This window comes from Grus americana, chromosome 6 (assembly GCF_028858705.1).
Source record: "Grus americana isolate bGruAme1 chromosome 6, bGruAme1.mat, whole genome shotgun sequence".
Taxonomy (NCBI): domain Eukaryota; kingdom Metazoa; phylum Chordata; class Aves; order Gruiformes; family Gruidae; genus Grus; species Grus americana.
Genome location: NC_072857.1, coordinates 18,002,900 through 18,021,084, shown reverse-complemented (window position 1 = coordinate 18,021,084; position 18,185 = coordinate 18,002,900). Strand labels below are relative to the sequence as shown.

At 49.0% G+C, this 18,185-nt stretch overlaps 1 protein-coding gene across 8 annotated transcripts in view; it reads left to right on the top strand.

The window, feature by feature from the left end:
* The window catches only part of CFAP65 (cilia and flagella associated protein 65), a 33,158-nt gene extending 15,219 nt beyond the window's left edge, over window positions 1–17,939 (top strand). For 4 of the 8 annotated variants that reach the window (XM_054830628.1, XM_054830629.1, XM_054830633.1 and 1 more), the window contains 17 exons: window positions 189–317; window positions 1,154–1,379; window positions 2,198–2,326; window positions 2,645–2,821; window positions 3,501–3,567; window positions 7,437–7,547; window positions 8,335–8,526; window positions 9,290–9,448; window positions 10,632–10,775; window positions 11,227–11,343; window positions 11,907–12,044; window positions 12,632–12,697; window positions 14,393–14,607; window positions 14,954–15,103; window positions 15,629–15,922; window positions 16,579–16,716; window positions 17,384–17,939. In XM_054830628.1, the coding sequence (XP_054686603.1) occupies window positions 189–317; window positions 1,154–1,379; window positions 2,198–2,326; window positions 2,645–2,821; window positions 3,501–3,567; window positions 7,437–7,547; window positions 8,335–8,526; window positions 9,290–9,448; window positions 10,632–10,775; window positions 11,227–11,343; window positions 11,907–12,044; window positions 12,632–12,697; window positions 14,393–14,607; window positions 14,954–15,103; window positions 15,629–15,922; window positions 16,579–16,716; window positions 17,384–17,420 (2,489 nt within the window). In that variant the 3' untranslated portion in view covers window positions 17,421–17,939. The remainder of the gene's footprint in view (window positions 1–188; window positions 318–1,153; window positions 1,380–2,197; window positions 2,327–2,644; window positions 2,822–3,500; window positions 3,568–7,436; window positions 7,548–8,334; window positions 8,527–9,289; window positions 9,449–10,631; window positions 10,776–11,226; window positions 11,344–11,906; window positions 12,045–12,631; window positions 12,698–14,392; window positions 14,608–14,953; window positions 15,104–15,628; window positions 15,923–16,578; window positions 16,717–17,383) is intronic. The other 4 variants (XM_054830631.1, XM_054830630.1, XM_054830632.1 and 1 more) reach the window with 4 other exon arrangements.
* Window positions 17,940–18,185: the final 246 nt, after the last annotated feature.

The window sequence follows — 18,185 nt, the reverse complement described above, 5'->3', positions numbered from 1 at the left end:
GCTCCCAATGAGCTGCCTACAGTTGTAGTCTAGGAATCCCAACTTCAGCGCCTGAAGCTGGTCCTAACAACTAGATACAGGAGGGCAGTGGCTTGGGTGCAGGTAGGCTTGGGAAGCTGGGTGCTGAACACACTTGGTGTAAGAGATCAGTGATGCCAAGAGCTCATAACACCTCTTTTCTCCTACAGCTTTAGAGCTGGAACACTCTAGAGGGACGATCCCTGCAAGGTCAAAAGCTTTTGTCCGAATAACAGTCAGGCCAGCCCGTCGGCTGCATTACACCTGGTCAATCAAATATGCTATTTGCACGCCCACAGGTGAGAGATGGGTATTTTGGGAAAATCGTTCCCTCCCAAGTAGACTGTGCCATAACAGGCTGAGCTGCACAGTTCCCAGTGTATGAGTCCTGCCTGAAGAAATCCCTGTGCTGAGCAATTCACCAGAGCCAGATCCTATGTGCTGTCTCATTTTTGCTGCACCTTTTGGGGTCAGATATGATTGAGACACAGATGGGGAGAGCTCCAAGCTTCCTGCTACTGTGGTCACAAGACTTCCTGCTCCTCTGCATGATCATGGCCTTTTACGGTGTGTCCTGAAACATATTCTGAGAACTTCACACAACTAGTCCTATGCAGCCGGGGTCCTGGATTAGGCCCTGTAGGAGAAAGAATGCAGTTGAACTAGAAAAGGCATGGAGAGGGGAAACAGGGATGTTCAGAGGTGGGGAACACTGTACAAGAAGAGACTAGTTAGACAAGAAGCTTCCAGCTTGGGAGGTGGATAACAGCAATGCCACATGAAGACAAGATATAAAGAACTGTTTATGACTTTTCAATGTGTAAACAAGAGGCATTTCATAAAATGACTAGGCTGTAGGCTTAAATAAAAAAAGGGGGTTTTCACATAGTACAGAACTAAACTGTGTAAATATACTGTTGAAAAGCATCACGTTCTTAGTCTTTTGGTGATATCTAAATGCAGAAGTCAACGTACAACTAAAGTCAGTGGTTCAGAGGTTTTCTGAAGCTGCCAAAAAAAAGACTATGTACAAGTCCTTTCTTTCTGTGGTCTGGGTAAAGGTTCTCTCCATTTTCCTGTCCCAGGACACCCTTAATGGTGCATGACTACTTTTTGGTGTTTCTTCTCTCCCAAGCTACAGATCTCGCAAGCGCAAGAGAGGAGCAGCAGCCCCTCTGCTGCATCGTAGCAACAGGCATCTACCCAACCATCTGCATTGCAGATGCCTGTTCAGCAGGGAGTGCCAGCGGTATCAGCAAGTTGCACCTCTGGAGGCTCTTTTCTTTGGACACACTGAATGAATACTTGGACCGAGACCCGGCTCCCAGCGAGCTCACCTACAGAGTTCCCACAAGACACAGGTGAGATGAGGAGATGGCTCAGAAGATCTTTCAGTCCCTCAAAGAGCCAGAGATGCTGTGGCCCTTGGCTTGTGTTGCAGCTCACTGCTGCGTGGCACTTTGTTATTCCATCCTAGATGCTGCAGGCAGTTGCTCACCTCCACTTCTCTGCTTACTCTCTCTAGAGAGGAGCCACAGAAACAAAGAATGATTTAACTCCAATGGACTTCCAAAAGATTCTGGCCTAACCCCTTCCTCAAAGCAGGGACAACTAGATGAGGTTGCTCAGGTCCTTGTCCAGTTCAATGCTGAATATCTCCGGGAACAAAGAAACCACAGTTTGTCTGGGTACCTGATTCCAGTGTTTGACCCCTTTCATGGTAAAAACACTTTTCCTAGTATCTGATTGGAATATCTTGTGTTGCAACTTGTGCAGTTGCTGTCCCTGAGCTCTCCTACACAAGGCTGAACAAGCCCAGGGCTCTTAGTTGGTCCTTGTAAATAATGTGCTTCAGCCCTCAACCATCTTGGTGGCTTTCTGCTGGACCTGCTCAAGTATGTCACTGACTTCCTTGTACTGGGGTGCTAAAAAGAGGCCTCAGCTAAGCAGGACTCTCTTCTGCCATTCACTATCATTAGGCATATATAAAAGATTTTTGGGAGAAAACCAAAAAGCCTGCCTTACACCCAGTATCCTTTCTCCTAAGAGGGCCGAGAACATAAGGTCAGAGAAGAATTGTAAGGAAGAGACCCAGTATAGAATGACCCTTTCCCCTGTCATACCCTACCAACCCTTCTTCCTGTCTCAATCTAATCTCTTCTTTCTCTCATGTGACCAGCACATGCTTGATCCCTCCAGTGTACACCTCTCTCTTGCTGGATTTCAACTTTGGGGCTGCCCCAATAGGCTCAGAGCCTACACTTGTGATGCTTCTGCTGGCAAACAAGGGTGTGGTGCCTGTGGAGTGGTAAGTGGTGTTTGCTGGAGCTCAGCCTTCTTTTTGGGGTCTGTCTGGGGATATGGAAATGCTCCCAGAGGCCATGAGACATTTGCAAATTAATAAGGTGGATTTTGTAGATGTGGCTTGTGTTGTGGAGCTGCGCCTAAGATCTGTTGGTGGGTCTGGGTGGGGAAGCAAACAAGGAATGGCAGTGTTCTGCAGATCAGACTTGATGAAATGTGATGTGTGCACCAGCTGGGCTAAGCCTGGCTGGACTGAATACGCTGACCATGGCCGCGGGGAAGTTTTGTGTCCCTGTTGCTGACCAGCTGACTGGCTCCCTAGGGCCTTCCTGTTTCCTTCTGATCAGAAGATAGACATGGAGCACTGGGCAGAGGATGCTGAGTTTAGCCCCCATGAGCTGCACCAGATGAGAATTCAGGATAACCACCTCTTCAGTGTTTCCCCAAAGTCAGGGAAACTTCTTCCAGGACAGGAGGAATCTGTCCAGCTCTCACACAGGTGACGGCAACTACCTGTATTTCAGAACCTCATGCTGCATGCCAGGACAGCACACATCATGAGTCCCCTGTGTTTCCATGCCAGATACTTTCCCTTCACGTGCCCCTTGCTGAGCAGAGATTGGGCAAGTAAAAAGTCCTTGAGTGTGTCCAGTTTCTGGACCCCACAAAGCTTGTCTTCCTCAGGGGAATGTTAATGTCCTTTAACATTGCAGTGCAAAAGACATTTAGTGTGACATGCTGGGGACGCTGGTCTGTCTTGGCCTGACATTTGAGGAGATGATCAAGATGCTGCACTTTCTGTGGTTTTGATTATACAGTGATATTCTTATTTTTGTCATCAGCTGCAGCTGCTAGCCCATATGTGCCTGTGGAGGGTATGAAGAAAGCTGAACACCTCCCCTTTCACAGCAGGCCTGATCGGAGAAGTACTGGCATTTCAAATGGCATCAGCCTAGAAACTTGGGTGCCTAAATTGGTGTATGGCTAAAATCAATATTGCATCACCCATTCCCACCCAAACATAACTGTCCCCCTCCCTCTCTCAGTGGCCCTTATGCAACAGTGACTCTTTAGCTGGGAAGTGAATTGTCTCTAATGTACTGTGTGACCCTGATTCTATTACCCTGGGCACAAGGTTGATTTCTAATGTTTTCCTCTCTTTCCTTTTTCACTGCTAGACATGATTTCATTGGCACTGATCACCTCCCTGTCCTGCTGAAGGTTTCCTATGGCCATGAGATTCTGGTAAGGTCGCGGGTATCTCTTGCTTCTGTTTGCAGAACAGCAGCAGGTAGGAACTGAATTAAAAGGTGTTTTCCCCAAAAGCTGCGTGGTGCACAGGGGGCTGTGGCCTTCCCCTGGAATCCACACTGGTCAGGCAGTAACACATGGGCAAGAAGAGGCATAAAACCAAGATCCTGACAAACTCATGGTTCTAGCACAGTGTGATGTGGCAGCGCACTAGCAAAATGGCCCTTGGATGTAGCATCTGCTGGTTTCCCCAGCAAGAGGATGATGATGATGATGATGATGATTATTATTATTCTTTTATTAACTTTTGTATTTTCTTAGTGGCATTAATGGCGAATTGCTTCTTCCTCCAAACCAACTCCAAGTCCAAAACAGCCCTCCTGAGTTTTACAGTCCCTGCATGCTTTCCACACTCAAGTATATCTCATGGACAGGGTTTCTGTGCTTACTTCCCCTCACTTCATCTGCCTCACCATGAGTTCTTCCATGCAGTGATCCTGGATTTCAGCCCATCCTACTTCTCTCATACACAGCTTTCCTGAATCTCTCCATCTCATCAGCTCTCTATGCTCTTCAAAACCCCCTAGAATGTTCTTTTCTCCAGGAGTACCACCTGCACTAGCTGTAGCTTGGGGACACATGTGCCGACACAGGGTGGCAGAGCATCCTCCAGCTCTGGAGGTGTGGAGGCAGCTACTTCCCCAGGCTCAGAAGGTACTCCCTGCATTCCTGGTTGGCTATTCCTGCTGCAGCCCTGATGCTTTTGTCCACCCACTTCTTGCCAATGATGGAGGAGCTTCCTACTCATTCTTCCTGCTTTGCTGCTTGCTAAAGCATCACAGAGCTGATCTGCGGTGTGTTTTCCCTGAGTGTTTCCTCAGGCTTGGAACTAATTTCTCTCTCTCTCCCTCTCTCAAACTGTCAGTTAGAGTCAAAGTCACCTTGTGCTCTGCCAGGCACAGCTCATGCCCGGCTGAGCCTTCCTGTCTGTCTCTGAAGTTTCCTATGAGACCATTGTGTTCACACATCTCTTTTATTTTTCTTTTCTTTCAGGACTGTTGTCAGCTGAAAATCCAACCCTTTGACCAAGCTGTTCAAACAGTGGCTTAACTGTGCCTTCCCTCAAAGCCCTTGGACAGGCTCCCTGTGCTCTGCCTGCCTGGCACAATCCTGAGAGTGGATATGAGCATTTCACCAGCTGGCCAGTGAGAGAATAGGCTTTGGACCACCAGAAGCCTATAGGGCACACATCCTCCCTTGCCACATAGCCAGTGACTTTGGTGGCTACCAGAGGGTACCACCCTACCTCATGCTGTCACTGCAGAAGGGGCTGAAAAAGCATGGGAGGCCCTGGGGATGCTAAAAAGACCCAAGAGTGCACTGGATCTCTGGCAACAGGAGGCTAGTCCAGAGATATGAAGCAGTGCAGGTGGTCACAACCTGCAGGGATGCATGGTGCCAGTACTGAATTGCTAACATCAGAAACTAGACATGGAAGAGGGTCCTCCTTCTGCAGAGCGGGCAATCGAGGGGCTGAACACCATGTATCTGTATTTGTTTCAGCCATGGCATGAAGAGCACAGAGCTGCTAGCCCATCCGGCAGAGAGTGCCTTAAGCATGCTCACGTGCCAGGGTTGAACAGATTGTCACCTGGGAACCTGGTGAAATGTGCAGAACACGTGCTAGCCTTAGGGAAGCAAATGCTGTAATGTCACCCCAAAAGTTAAGCTTTGGAAAATTGAGAATGCAACAATAAGCAGAGGTGGAGACCATTGGACTGGAGTATTGCCTGGTTATTCTGTCAAATTCCAAATTGCCTGGCTTTGGAGTGGTGATGTTAGCCAGCTGCAAGCCAATGCATGATTTTTTGTGGGGTCCAGACTCCACCTCTGTGATGGCTCTACCCATGTGGATAGATTTTGACCTTCCACTCATCTGCTTCCCCAACAGAGTCTGTCTGCTTCATCTTCAGGAGGAACTCCCTCTCCATTACTCCTTCCCCACTTTTCAGGCCACCTTTCAGTCCTGCACTGACTGGATTTATAGGTGGTCTGAAGGACCCAAACTGATTTCCCATTGGCAATTCCTTCTGGCTGCAGGACAAAACTTCTGTGGGACTTGTGTGTTACCCAATTCCTTATGCAAGAGGGAAATGGGTTTCTCACAGGTTGTCCTTTGCCTCATCATGACAGCCTTCCTACAGGAGTGCAGCTGTGACCTTGTTCTCAGAGCTCCAATGTAGTATGACCAGGCAGAATCTGCAGCCCTCAGCAGTTTTAGCAGGAAAAGCCCAGCCAGCTGCAGGTGTTGCAGAGTGAAGTAGGCTGGTTCCCAGAACTCACTGGAGAGAAAGGTTGGATCCCAGGGAGAATCCCCAAACACACAGGATCCATAAACTGGAAGTGTTTGCACTTCACTTTATAGCTGCTAATTAGGTATTGTGAGATGTTGTCACCTGCAGCACGTGTTCTCCAGGCAGCTCTGCTCCCTGGGGAATCTGGTGTCTTTCTCTCATGCTCTAAGTCATTGCTGTGGGACAAAGTCTGTGTGCTCTGGAAGGAGAACAGATTGCAGCAGGTCTTCACGTTTCTCCTGTTGTCTCCGTTTAACTGATAGTTCTCTAGTTGTTGCATCCTGTCTCTATGGAAACTGATGACAGTTTTTCCTCACAGTTGTGGTCTGGTGGAATCCAAGCTGGCTTTTTGACTCAAGTAATATAAGAGGGTGTTTCACTCCTAAAGCTCAGGAAGGTTTCTGTCCCTTTTTCCTTGGCAATTGGAAAGTGTCAGCTTTTGTCCTTCTCCTATTTGCACTTCATCTGGCTTGCTGAGGCCCTCAGGAGGGTGAATGCTCATGCAATGCGTTGGAAAGATCCCATGTGGGACCTTGTTAGCATTGTATTTCTAGTCCTCTTTCCCTCCTCACTTTCCTTATGGAGCTGAACTGGAATGAGCTGTTTTGGAGGAATCAGCACTCTCTGCTTTTTCAAGCAGCTGATACCAGATCTCCTGCAGGTATCTGTCCAAGGCATCCACCAGCCATTGCAAACATCCTCTCCATCTTCTGCATATGCATTTTAGAAATACCCATGTTTTAGGCTTAGCTAATTGTGAATTGCAGCAATTTAACTTCCTTTGGCCCATGCAGAGACATTACTAGGTCTGTTACTGCTTTGCAGCCTCTGTCTCTAGGTAGACAGCTCAGGGGTGCTTTGGGGTGATCCTGCAGGAAATGATGCATTATGACTCATCTCTAGCTTGATTGCGGTTTTCTCCAAATGCAGAATCCTGTGTTTCTTCCTTTCAGTGAAATAGCTTTTATAAATCTCTCTGCTTTGCTTGAAGTGCCTGGTGGCTGCTTTGCTAGCAGGATGCTGTTGATCATTACTTGATCGCTTAAAATTCAGCTGGGATCTTCTTGCAGCTTTTGGACTGTTAGACTTATTCCTGGAGCAGTATGTCCTCCAGAGTGAGGACATCCAGATGGCTCTTTTCAAAACGAGGCCATTACTTCCCTAAAATCCTGTATTGCCAAAGGATTTGGCCACCCCGGCTGTACACTCTCCTATGTACAGTCCAGACACTTTCATTCATGGAGAATTTCTGCCATATGATTTCAAAGAGAAGCACTGAGGCTGGTGCCTGACATAGCAGGGAGAAAAGCACCTTCTCTCAGAGAAAAGCCAACAGTTGAGTAGGCTTTACACCTCGTTTTTTTCTTAGGACACACTGTCCTGGTATTACCAACTTAAATCTGTAACTGTGCTGCCCTCAGCTTGCAAAGTCCTTTGGAGTCCTTGTGCAGTTGTTAGCGATGGTGCCAAGGCCCTGTGAGAAAGTGACTGCATTTCTTTTCGCTGTAGCTGAACTTCAGTGGTGTGACAGTGGAACAGGACCAGTGCTACATTCATTTTGCATCCACTAAGCACCTCTTCACACCCATTGCCATTGGGACCTCTCATCCCCCCATACAGGTGAGCATCCTGGGGACAAACCCAGCAGCAAGTGGAGGGAAGGAGCTGGTGTTACTTGTGTCCCAAGGACAAGCAGTGTCTAAGGCATTTCCCAGGAAACAGAATGGCCTCCATGGAAAGCATCATAGCAGAACTTTGAGATTAGTCCTAAGCAGAGCCTGGAAATGGCTGCTGAGATGGCAGAAGGGAAAGTACCTCTCACCATCTCCAGTTTGACAAGATTTGGCATTCACTCTAGCCAGAATGTTTATGAGGTGTCCTGGGCTGTTCTCATATTCTCTTGCACTAGATCTGAGTGAAAACATGTCTAGCTGCTCCAGGCACTCTGGAAAGAAATCCTAATTATTTTTTTAGTAAATTAATTAAACTTCTTTAAACACTTATTCAGCAAAAAGGCAGCTTTGATTCTGTTCTGCCTAATTTACTTGGGAAATGAGCACGTCTGAATTGAATTAAGATCACTTTAATACAAGTGGTTTTGCATTTCAAGTAATCTGCTTTGCAGTGATCCCTTTAGCTAATTTGTATTAATTTTCTCCTAACTGAATTTGCAGGGCACCACTTGAAGAGGCACAGTAGTTATCAATGCACATATGCAGCGATAAAACTTCAGCACAGTCTCCTGTCAGAGACTCAGTGATAAATCCTGACACTATGAGGTCTCCTCATTCTTAGGAGACAAGCTGACTAATTAATTATTAATGCTTATCAGAGTCCTCTGGGGAAGTTTTAAGTAGTTTAACTTGTGCATGGTATAATAAGCACTGCTCTCTCTGACTCACTTCAGATTTATGAACTCTACAATGGTGGCTCTGTGCCTGTGACTTTTGAGGTTCAACTGGACAACATTGTGAGGATCCAGGAGGAGAATTTTCAGCATCCTGTGTTTGTCTGCCTAACTCCTAGAGGAGAAATCCTCCCTGGCACAACAGGCCACATTGAGTGGATCTTCTCACCACTGGAAGCTGGAACATACTTGGTAAGACCTTCCTCATGACTGCCAGAAACAGTTTCTTTCTATTGTTGTGTGTCTAAAATTCTTTAGATCTCTTACTGATGGTTGGTCCATGTCATGCTACAGCTGAATTGAGCTCCATTCCTCTAAGAAGCAGAGTCTTGAGAGCAAATGAGTGGCTGGTCTGGTCAGGAAACAGCAGATAAAAATTTATCTCAGAAGCTTTTTTTTCTTCCCAAAGAACAGATTTCTTCCACAACCAGAGTCATCCCAGTATATATTTTTCAAGGATCAAACAGCGACCAGGGATATAAACAGTATCCAACTGGATTTGTGGTTCACTGTTGGCCTCCAATAACTTCCATTAAAGAGACTGAAGTCGGTGTCTTTTATCACTGCACTGTACACTGCTGCAGCCCTCTGGAAACAGCCTTCCCAAAGACCTCTGTCCTAGGCTGCAGCAGGCAGGCAGGGACAGAGCTGGAGCACTACTTATTGCCCCATTCTGTGGTGGATGCATGGAAAAATAAATAACTTTAATTTTACAACTCCAACTTTTGCTCCAAGAGGGAGTCTCTGCCCATCTCATGCAGTAACTGGCTAATTGCCTACTTAACCAACTTTCCTGAGTTAGCAGGGAAGGTCAAGGCCTGACAGAGCAAGAGAGACTGGGTTCCTCTTCACCCATCCACGTGGTGTATTTAGACCAGTCCATTAGCAAGTAAACTAGCTTATTGACATCTCTCCCATCTCTCTGGACTTAAAACTCTTATCTTGTCTGAGGCAGGTTGATGTTCCCATCCACATCCTGGGGGGAGAATCAGCTCTGATCACATTCCAGGGAGTAGGCTACGATCCTAATACTGTAGAAGAGAGCGCCACATCCAGTGAAGTTTTGCCTTCTTCGGACTTTTCAGGTTCTACCAAGCTAACTGTGCCTGGGCAGGTAAGTCCAAGTATGCTGATATGAGCAATGTGATTAGTTCAGAAACGTGTGAGAGACTGAAATATGCAAGTGGACCCATCTAGCAGTAGCCGGTGTTGCAGGAGAGCTCATTTGCCGTGAGATAGGCTCTAGATGACCTGCTGGAAGGGAAATATCTTGCTCTAACTCATAAAAGCAGTTGTTCTGAAAGGTGCCTTCCTTCCACCTTGCTGCTTCCACTGCCATTAGAACCAAAAAGGCTTTAGGGTTTGTTCATGTTCTGAATTTTCTATTAAAAGTTTCCTCCCCCCTGCCCCACCTACCTTTCTCATTCGCAGCTACAACACCTTTTTCTTTGGTAATTCATTCACAAAAAGAACATTCAGCAGGAGCTTGTTTGGCCTGGCTAGACCCGGCCTGCCAGCCTGGACAACCTGTTGTTAAACTCAGCCACAGATCCCAGCGTAGTGAATCAACATTAAGCAGCTTCAGCAGAGGCACGCTCCAGGCAGGTAAAGGATTCATCCTGCGTGACACTAGCATGCCTTGCTTGGAGCCCAGCCACAACTAAACATGCTCTTTGGCTTCCAGCAGGGTGATTGCATCCCTGGGTAAAGCAAAAAGATGATGATTAAAAACCTGTCTCGGGCCGCCAACAAAGGTGCCATTCCACAAGGCTCTGCTGTCTGTAACCAAGTGTCATTAGCTTCTCTAATGATCAGTGTAATTAATTAGTTTGCACTGCCTTGAGAATGGGATAGACTAGTAGCAAGGTGCAGTAGGGAGCAGTTTCCTGAAACTCACCTTCAGGTTGATGAAGATTTTTGCACAAGCACACACCTCATGTTTGCCAACTGAAGTGGGAAAAGGCCTGGACTGCAAGTGCTGCAGAGAGAATCTTGGTGCTGCTGGTCCTCTGTGGTCCTGAGACCCTCTCCTGCCCCAGCACCAGTATTACGTTCTATTCATTGCTCACTCAATCCCACTGCAACAGAGCTGTCCTCTTGCTGCAAAGGCTCGTTGTAACCAGAGCAAAAATGGGAGAAACGCAACACTCCCTCAAGTTATTATGGTAAAGGTAGGTGGCTAATATTATCTATGAATTGCTGGATAACCTGAAGATGACTGTGACTGCCCTTCTGCAATGGTCACATCCCATCTTCCTTCACTGCTGTTCCTCCTGGTTTCGCTTTGCTTCCTGCAGGCAGCCACCTTGTCACACCACAGGATTTGCCTTGGAAATATCCCAGAAGGCACCAAAGCCAGTCGACTTGTCTTTCTTAACAGTATCTCTGAGAGTAAGGCTGTTGTGTTTGCCTGGAGGATAAGCACCTGTAAAGACAAGAGGGTGAGTCCTTCCTTCTCTTTCCTCTACAGCCTTCTTGCCCATCTCTACTGTGCCACAAAGGAACTTTCCACTCCATTTGCAACCAAACAATCAGAAATGATCCCAGGGACTTGGCTTTTGTACTAGCTGATGAAAGGAAAGGGCAGAGAAAAGTTAAGGCAAGGGTGAGGCGGGGAGGGGGAAACACAGAAATTTGGAAGGGGAATCTGAAGACTTCAGTGAGGATACACAAACCTGGAACTACAGAATTCCATAATGAACCTCAAGACCCTATCTACCAGCAAAATCCATAGTCATTCTCTGAATATATTGGCTGCATCTCTCTCATGCCACATACCTCTGAGAAGGGGAGGGAATTCCCACAATCCTGTGTTTCCTGCAAAGAGAAGGCACATGGGAAGGTCCCAGGACAGTGAAAAAGCTCCTCTGTGGCTTTTTTTTTTCCACTCAGGTGTTGGAGATTGCTCCAGAGTCAGGGGTTGTACAGCCTGGAGAGAGCATCCCCTGCTTCATCACCCTGCGACCTTCAGGGAGCGCTTCCTTCTACAGCATAAATTTGGTGTGTGAGGTGAGACCCAAGAGGTACCTGTGTATTACCATCACCTGGGCATGTCACTGCAGTTCCCAAACGGCTGGCTTCCAGCTGAAGGGCTCCTCCTTTGCTCCATAATGCTGGCCAGCACTTCTCATTGCTGAAGATACTGAGCTTCATCTGTCCTGATGCTTTGTCTCTCTTGTCTGTGTCACTCACTAGATGAGGTATTGTGCAACATGTGGCTTTGTGAGTTCAACCCAGCAACTAGAAGTCATGGTTTGAATGGGAGTGGCTTTCAGTCGGTGTCAGAGACTTAAGTATCTGTAAAAACAAGTCTTGCTCCTTTAATACTAATAGTGTCCCTCTGGACGCTTTCCAGGTGTCCTTTGGCAGGAGATTGTGTCTTCTCTGTATAAGTCTTATAATAGCACTGTTCTCTCCCCTTCCCGCCACTGGAAGACATGGAAAGGGAGTGGGGTCTGGCTGGGACCTCCTGGAAGGGAGGAATGGGTGACAGGCATGGACTTGAGCCCAAGGCTGTGTTATTTGCAGCTCCTTTCTAGACCTGCTCCCTTCAATCATGGTTTGCTTCACAGGTATACATCCAGGAGTCCCTGGTTCAGTACAAGAGGGACCTGCAGGAGTGGGAAAGGGAGAAGGAACGGCAGGCTGTGGAATTCACCATCACAGATAAGGATCTGGGGTCTAAGAAGAAGCCAAAGTCATCTGCAGGGGTAAGTGCTGTCAGAACTTTACACCAGCTTAGCTCTCAGCTCAGAAACAGCAGCCAGGTGTCAACAAGAAACATTCTTTAAGAAAACCTAGGCAAGTTGATAAGAGGACATGAGGCTCTGATCTACTCAAGATCTCATAGCTGGTCTGTGGACAGCAGAAAATGAGATCTTGGTTTCTAGCCAAGAATCCTTTTGCACTCTCTTTAATGTTGAGAGAGGGCATAGCAGGTGGGGAGCTTGGAAATAAAATGGTTTTTCTAATCACCTGACAAACTCTGAATTTACTAACAATCATCTAAAATTTGGAAGTGCATGAGAAGCCTTAGGGAAAAAAACAAAAACAAACCAACAATGGCTCTGGGAGCAGATGGTTGGGTTTTTAACCATGAATAAACACTGGAGAGAAATGTGTAACTGACATTAAGAATGTGGCCTGAATGAAGAATGGGAGAATGAGATCACTGACTCTCAGCTGGGGCAAAGTAAAACAAAATCCTGGAGTCTTGTTCTGCTCCACATCTTTCCTACACTGTGATTTCTCTTCCTTTTTTTTTTTTTCTTTCTTTCCCCCCCCCCCTTCTTTTTAGAGGTCATCAGATTCTGCTGAGACAGAAAATCTCCCTGAATCCCCAGCTGTGATAAGGAAATACAAGGTAAGTCAGGCCTGTCTCACCCATAGTAGAATCAAATTGACTGCTTTAGAAAAGAGGCAGATGCTGGATATCGCAGCGTGGGAGCCAGGACAGAGAGCACAGAAGGATTTTGTAGCTTCAAGGCTCTGGGAGACAGACTGTTTGGAGGAGCCAGAAGAATCAGACAGTCTGGCTGTGTCCTGTGGGCAGTAACTTTCCAGCTGAGGTGAACGGGAAGTGAAATTGGAACCAAACATACACCCGTGACTGGAGAAAAGAGGAAAGCTTTCAAATAAGCAGAAAAGATGCACATGGGCAGAGCAGTTGGTACCTGGACTGGTTTCACACTGGGGCCACAATGAAATGTGTGCCATGATGGAAAGCAGCAGGACCCTGGCATGGTGCAGACTTTGTCCTCACTGCTAAAAGAGCTGTGCTCGCTGCCTCGGGAGAAGCTGCTGGCAGGAACTGCCTTGATTTAAGGGCAAGGAAATCTTAAAAGCTCAATTTGCCCTGTTCATTTGTGTGTTCCCTCAAGCTTGCACAACTGCGTACACTGCTGGAAAAGACAGCTTTTCCAGCAGTCGTGGCAAGGTGTGAGACAAGATCCCAGTGAATGCTCTGCAGAACTGCATGAGCCCAAAGGCAGAGCCACACTGTGTCTACAGCTGTCATCAGGATGTGCTGTGGGAATGATAGGGCTTGTGGAGAACCAGCTAACCAAGATGTGGAAGGGTTAACGGGAGCTGATGTGAGGCTGGACCTGAGCAGATTGACTCAGCTAGGAGGCACAGCATGTTATCTCAAGCCTGCCACCACAGTAAGGCCATAGCGGTGCTCCTGGGACCCTGCAGACTGCCTCTGCATGCCCCGCACTGTCCTGTGCGAAGGTATCAGCTGGGGGCAGCTCTAGCTCGGGCTGTCTGCCCTGTGCTGTTAGGCGTGATCAGTGATGCAGGTCGAGGCATTCACTGGGATGAACATAAGGATGGTTGGGGAAAAGTAAAAACAGTTTAATTTAGTCGTCTAGGATTTTAGATCCTGGTGACAATTTGAAACCTGAAATGACCTGCTGTGTCTGTCAGAGGCGGTGAAGGCCTCTGGCCTCATTCCCAGAGGCTGTACAGCTATGTCTCAAAGGTCATTGAAGTCCTGTGATGCCTGAGGGCTTCTCCAGAGCTGGGTGGTGTTATTCTGGCCCAGGCTTCTGAACTACTCCTGTCTTAAAAAAACTTCCCCCAAACTGACTGCTAGTAGTGCAACCCCAAACTGGCCCATTTAGTGTGGCTGGAGTCAGTCTCCAGTCCCTGGTTTCCTTCCAGGCTTGGGGGACAATTTCCACATGTGTTCCTGTATATCCCGTCTCCTACAGCAATTCCAGTGTGCTTGGAAGAGTAGGAGACACTCTCCCAGAGTTCCCCAGGGATGGATTGGAACACAACAGCCCTGAGGGCCCTGGGGAGACCCTGAAGCCCTGCTGATGCTCAGGGCTGGTGCACTAGGCAGCAAGGAGGGAGCGGACCTGATCTCCAGCTTGGCTGCTCATGCATGATGGGGGTACTGCAGTGCCAAGATCATTTTGACACTGTCTTCTGTCCAGGATCTGGTGGCTCTGGCAGCTGGGCTTTCCAGTTCTCATGCTGTGCTCACACCTACACCAGCTTACCTGAGGCCAAAGGAGCAACTAAGTACCTGCCACTTCTTTGTCTCCAACAGACATTACCCCCTATAAAAAACCACTCTACGCCCGATCTGCCAGCTGGACACTTTCAGAGGAGGCTGCTGTTGGACAAAGAAGCCAGCCGAGTGTGGGTCAAACCAGATCCTCCCAAGCCCATCCTCTTACACCTTGGTGTGACAGCCAGGTCCTACTCTATTGAGGACTTCTTCAGTGACTTCACCGCAGAGTTCCCCAAATGCTTCTTGTCCCGGTAAGAGATCCAGCTTTTTGGATTGGCATCTTCATCTGAGCCAGGGCTGTCCATGCTGTGATGTGTACTGAACCTGGAGCTCTGCTCCTTTCCAGTGCCTCAGTATTAGGCAAGAGGTGTCTTGCTTTCCCCAGAATTAGCTGACATGACCTGTTTCTCTCCCTCCCTCAAAAGGGAGATGCTGTCAGAGCTCAGTGCGCCTTTCTTACGACAGTGTCATTGCTGCTGTCACAAATGCAGCAGTTCCCACTCGCCTGCAGTGCTGCTGCTCAGCCAGTGGGATGCAGGTGTTTGGTAGTTCTGTTCAGTAGTGCTGCTGCTGATGGAACAACTCCTTCTTTCCCAGCCCCTTCAGCGACCAGCCCTTGGAGAACAAGTTTGTGGATGGGAGTAGGGACAGAGACATGATGGACATGGACCCCAAATGGCTGTCCCTGGCTGCTGCTTCCAAACAGGAGTTGCAGATAGTGACTGACACACTCACAGGTGTCATCAGGTGCGTGTCCCTTCACCCACTTTGGAGCTCCTGTCCTCCAGGGGAGTGCGTGCGGCATGGCCAGTCCTCTGCTAATCCCAGAGGAGTCTGTGCACTCCTGCTGCACCAGAATGGGGGATCCAGCCTGCCAAAGGCTGCCCTGAGGACTACGAGCTCAGGAGTCCTGGTGTGACAGCCAAAGGCAGGGTCTTGCTCCCCAGTTAGGGACTGAGTCCATCTCTGCATAGTGAACAGTGTCACTTCCCAGGAACCAGGGCACTCTGCCTGCCATGATCTTGGGAACAGGCTGCATTGGGATTCACCTATTCTGTCTGGCAGCTGCAGAAATGTAAAGAAGCAGTGCTGGGGAGGCAGAGGTAATTTCCTTAGCTCAGGCCATCTTGCTGCCTCCCTTAGGCCCAGAAAGCAAAAAGGGAGAGTCTAAACATTGACAGTCAGGGTTTTCCTCTGATTTGTACTGTCTTGTAATGATCCTCTGGGGTCATCTGAATTGTTATGGCTCATCCCTTATTTTTCCCCTCCCAGAGGCCTCTTGGAGAACACCCAGTTTCATGATGCAGTGAGAAGAACCCTGGATGAGCCCATTCCATATTTCTCCCAGTTCCACTGTGAAGAATCAGTAGAGCTCCAGGACAGGAGACAGTGCTCCACGGTCCCCTCCAGGGTCCCTGCTTCCCCAGATCTTTGCCCTGAGAAGGATGGAGAGAGGAAAGAAATGAGGCAGGAGACCTCTCCCAACAATGATTTGCTGGAGTCTTGGGAGAGGATGAGGGAGACTTTGCACCACGAGCAGTTGAGGGAACAGGAGCTGATGAGCAGGTGAGGAAGAGCTCACACAGAAAAGGCAAGATGTGCTGTGGCAGCACATCACCTGGCCAGAAACCCATTTCTGTGTCTGCCCTGCAGCATTTCTGCTGGGATGTTCAGTGTGCTCTGGGTGGAAATGGATGTTAGCCCACCTAGCCGCCCTCTCTGGAGTGTGACTTGTGAAAAGCACAGGTTTGCTGTGTCCTGGGGCTGAGCCCCGGGCAGTGCTAGGATGCTGCTGGTGAGTGAAGTCTGCTTTGCACTCAGACACACCTGGCCACATTAGAGCGCAGTGGGTGCTTACCTTACCTTTTATTTTTACTGCACTATTTCATCACCTTGCACTTGCTGTGGCTACACCCTTGCACACTGCTACAGGCCTCAAGCATATGCAAAAATACTAACTACAGGACAGCTTGGAGGGAGAAACCAGTAAAACCACAGTCACCCAGCTCTGCCTGAGGTCAGGGCCTGATGCCAGCTGGTGACAGTTCTGGGAGAAGGGTCAGCAGCCCATTGCTCAAGTCTTTGGTTCATTGGCCTCAGCGTGTAGGAAACAGTGTGTACTTCACTGCTGTGCCTGATATGTCCTGGGAGGAGTCACAGCAAGCAGCCTGCCTTATCTGCTTTCTGATAGCTGTCCTCTGCCTGTACTTTTGTCCCTCCAGGCAGCCAGCCTTTGGGAACCTGGTGGAGCTTGTGCTTGAAAACACACTGCAGAACATCCTGATTGAAGCCAGCCGTGGGGAGGTGGTGCTGACAGCCCGGCCCAGGGTCATTGCTCTGCCCCCCAGCCCTTTCCGAAGGTAGCAGAGTATATCTGTGCTGTGGTGGGGGACAGGACCTGTCCTTAATGTCAGGCTGAAGCACAGCCCATTTTCTAGACCACATGGATTACCTGGGTCGCTGCCTATCAATGCCAAGGCTGCTTGTGCAAAAGGGGGGATCCACTCCCAAAGTCTCTGCCCCTTCTTGGCTTGTCCTGAGCCACAGATTGAATGCTACAGCCTTTCTGTGGGCATGAGACAATTGTGCAGCTCTGGGGCAGAGCCCTGTGAGTGAACGGCTGCCTGAAGGGGCTGCCCTGAGGCACTGGAGAGCTCAGCACAAGGAGGGTCTCTTGGGGAATGTGGTCAAGGTGCAGGCAGCACAGCCTCCAACAGCAGAAAGGAGGTAAAGCTATCATAGTCCAAGATCGTATGGGATCTAGTTAGGTTGAAGGAATGGCCACTGGTGAGGAGGCAAATTTGGGGCAGAGGGCAAAGCATGAGGATTTGCCCCAGCCTGGAGAGAAGTGCAAGGAGATGAGATTGAGTGAGGATGGGAGAGGGTTGTTAGATGGAGATGTCATCTCCAGAGCTGCAGGAGTCTTGTCCGGATGGGGGGGGTGGGGTGTTCCCTGTGATCCCCAGGGAGGGATGATTGCCTGGGAGGAGGCTGCCCCCACCCCAAAAGCAATCTCTTCTCCTTCAGAGTCACCAATCCAGCACCCCCACCCTCAAGAGCATAGCTGCTGGGCACTGTGCTGTGCACATCAAGTGTCTCCATTCTTCATGCCGTCCCTGTGATGTCCAGAGCAATTCTGATCCTCCCACACCATGACCTGAGCTCAGCATCCTGTCTGCCTCTGAGGAGGTATGTCCTGGTTATGTCCTCAGCTCCAGCTTGAATCCTCTGGCAACTCCACAGCAGAGTTTGTGAGATCTCTCCTCCCTGTGGGCTGGCCGCATCATCAGAGGACCACGTCCCTGCGCTACAGGGAGCATATGGACAGCCACTGTGACTGTTTCCTCTGCACCAGCTGGGAGAGGAGTGGAGGCCGCTTTGAAATGTAGCCGAGGAAGGACTGACAGCTGGGCATTGAGATGTTGAGCCCCTGCTGACATCAGTAGGACACAACTATTGAATCCTCCTCCCCTCCTTGCTCCAGTGGCTGCTGCAGGTCCCACGTATAGCAACCCAGCCCAAGAGAGCGGCTGCAGCACTGTCTAGCACACTCCACAGCCCAATAAAAGGAGCTTGGCCTCTGGGCACAGACACACCTGCGTGTAACATGTAATCGATGCATCTGGGTTTGGGAGCACCCTGGAGAAGCTCTCCCCTTTTCAAACTGCAAGGCTGCACTCGGGGAAGGGGATGCTTTGAGCCTTGGCCTGGCACAGGGGTCTGTGAGGCTGTGGGAGCGTGTCGCTGTGAAGGAGCAGGGTTTGTCACAGCCGGGAGGTGGCAGTGTTAGTTGTGAGAAATCCCAGGTGCCAGCACAGAACTCAGGATG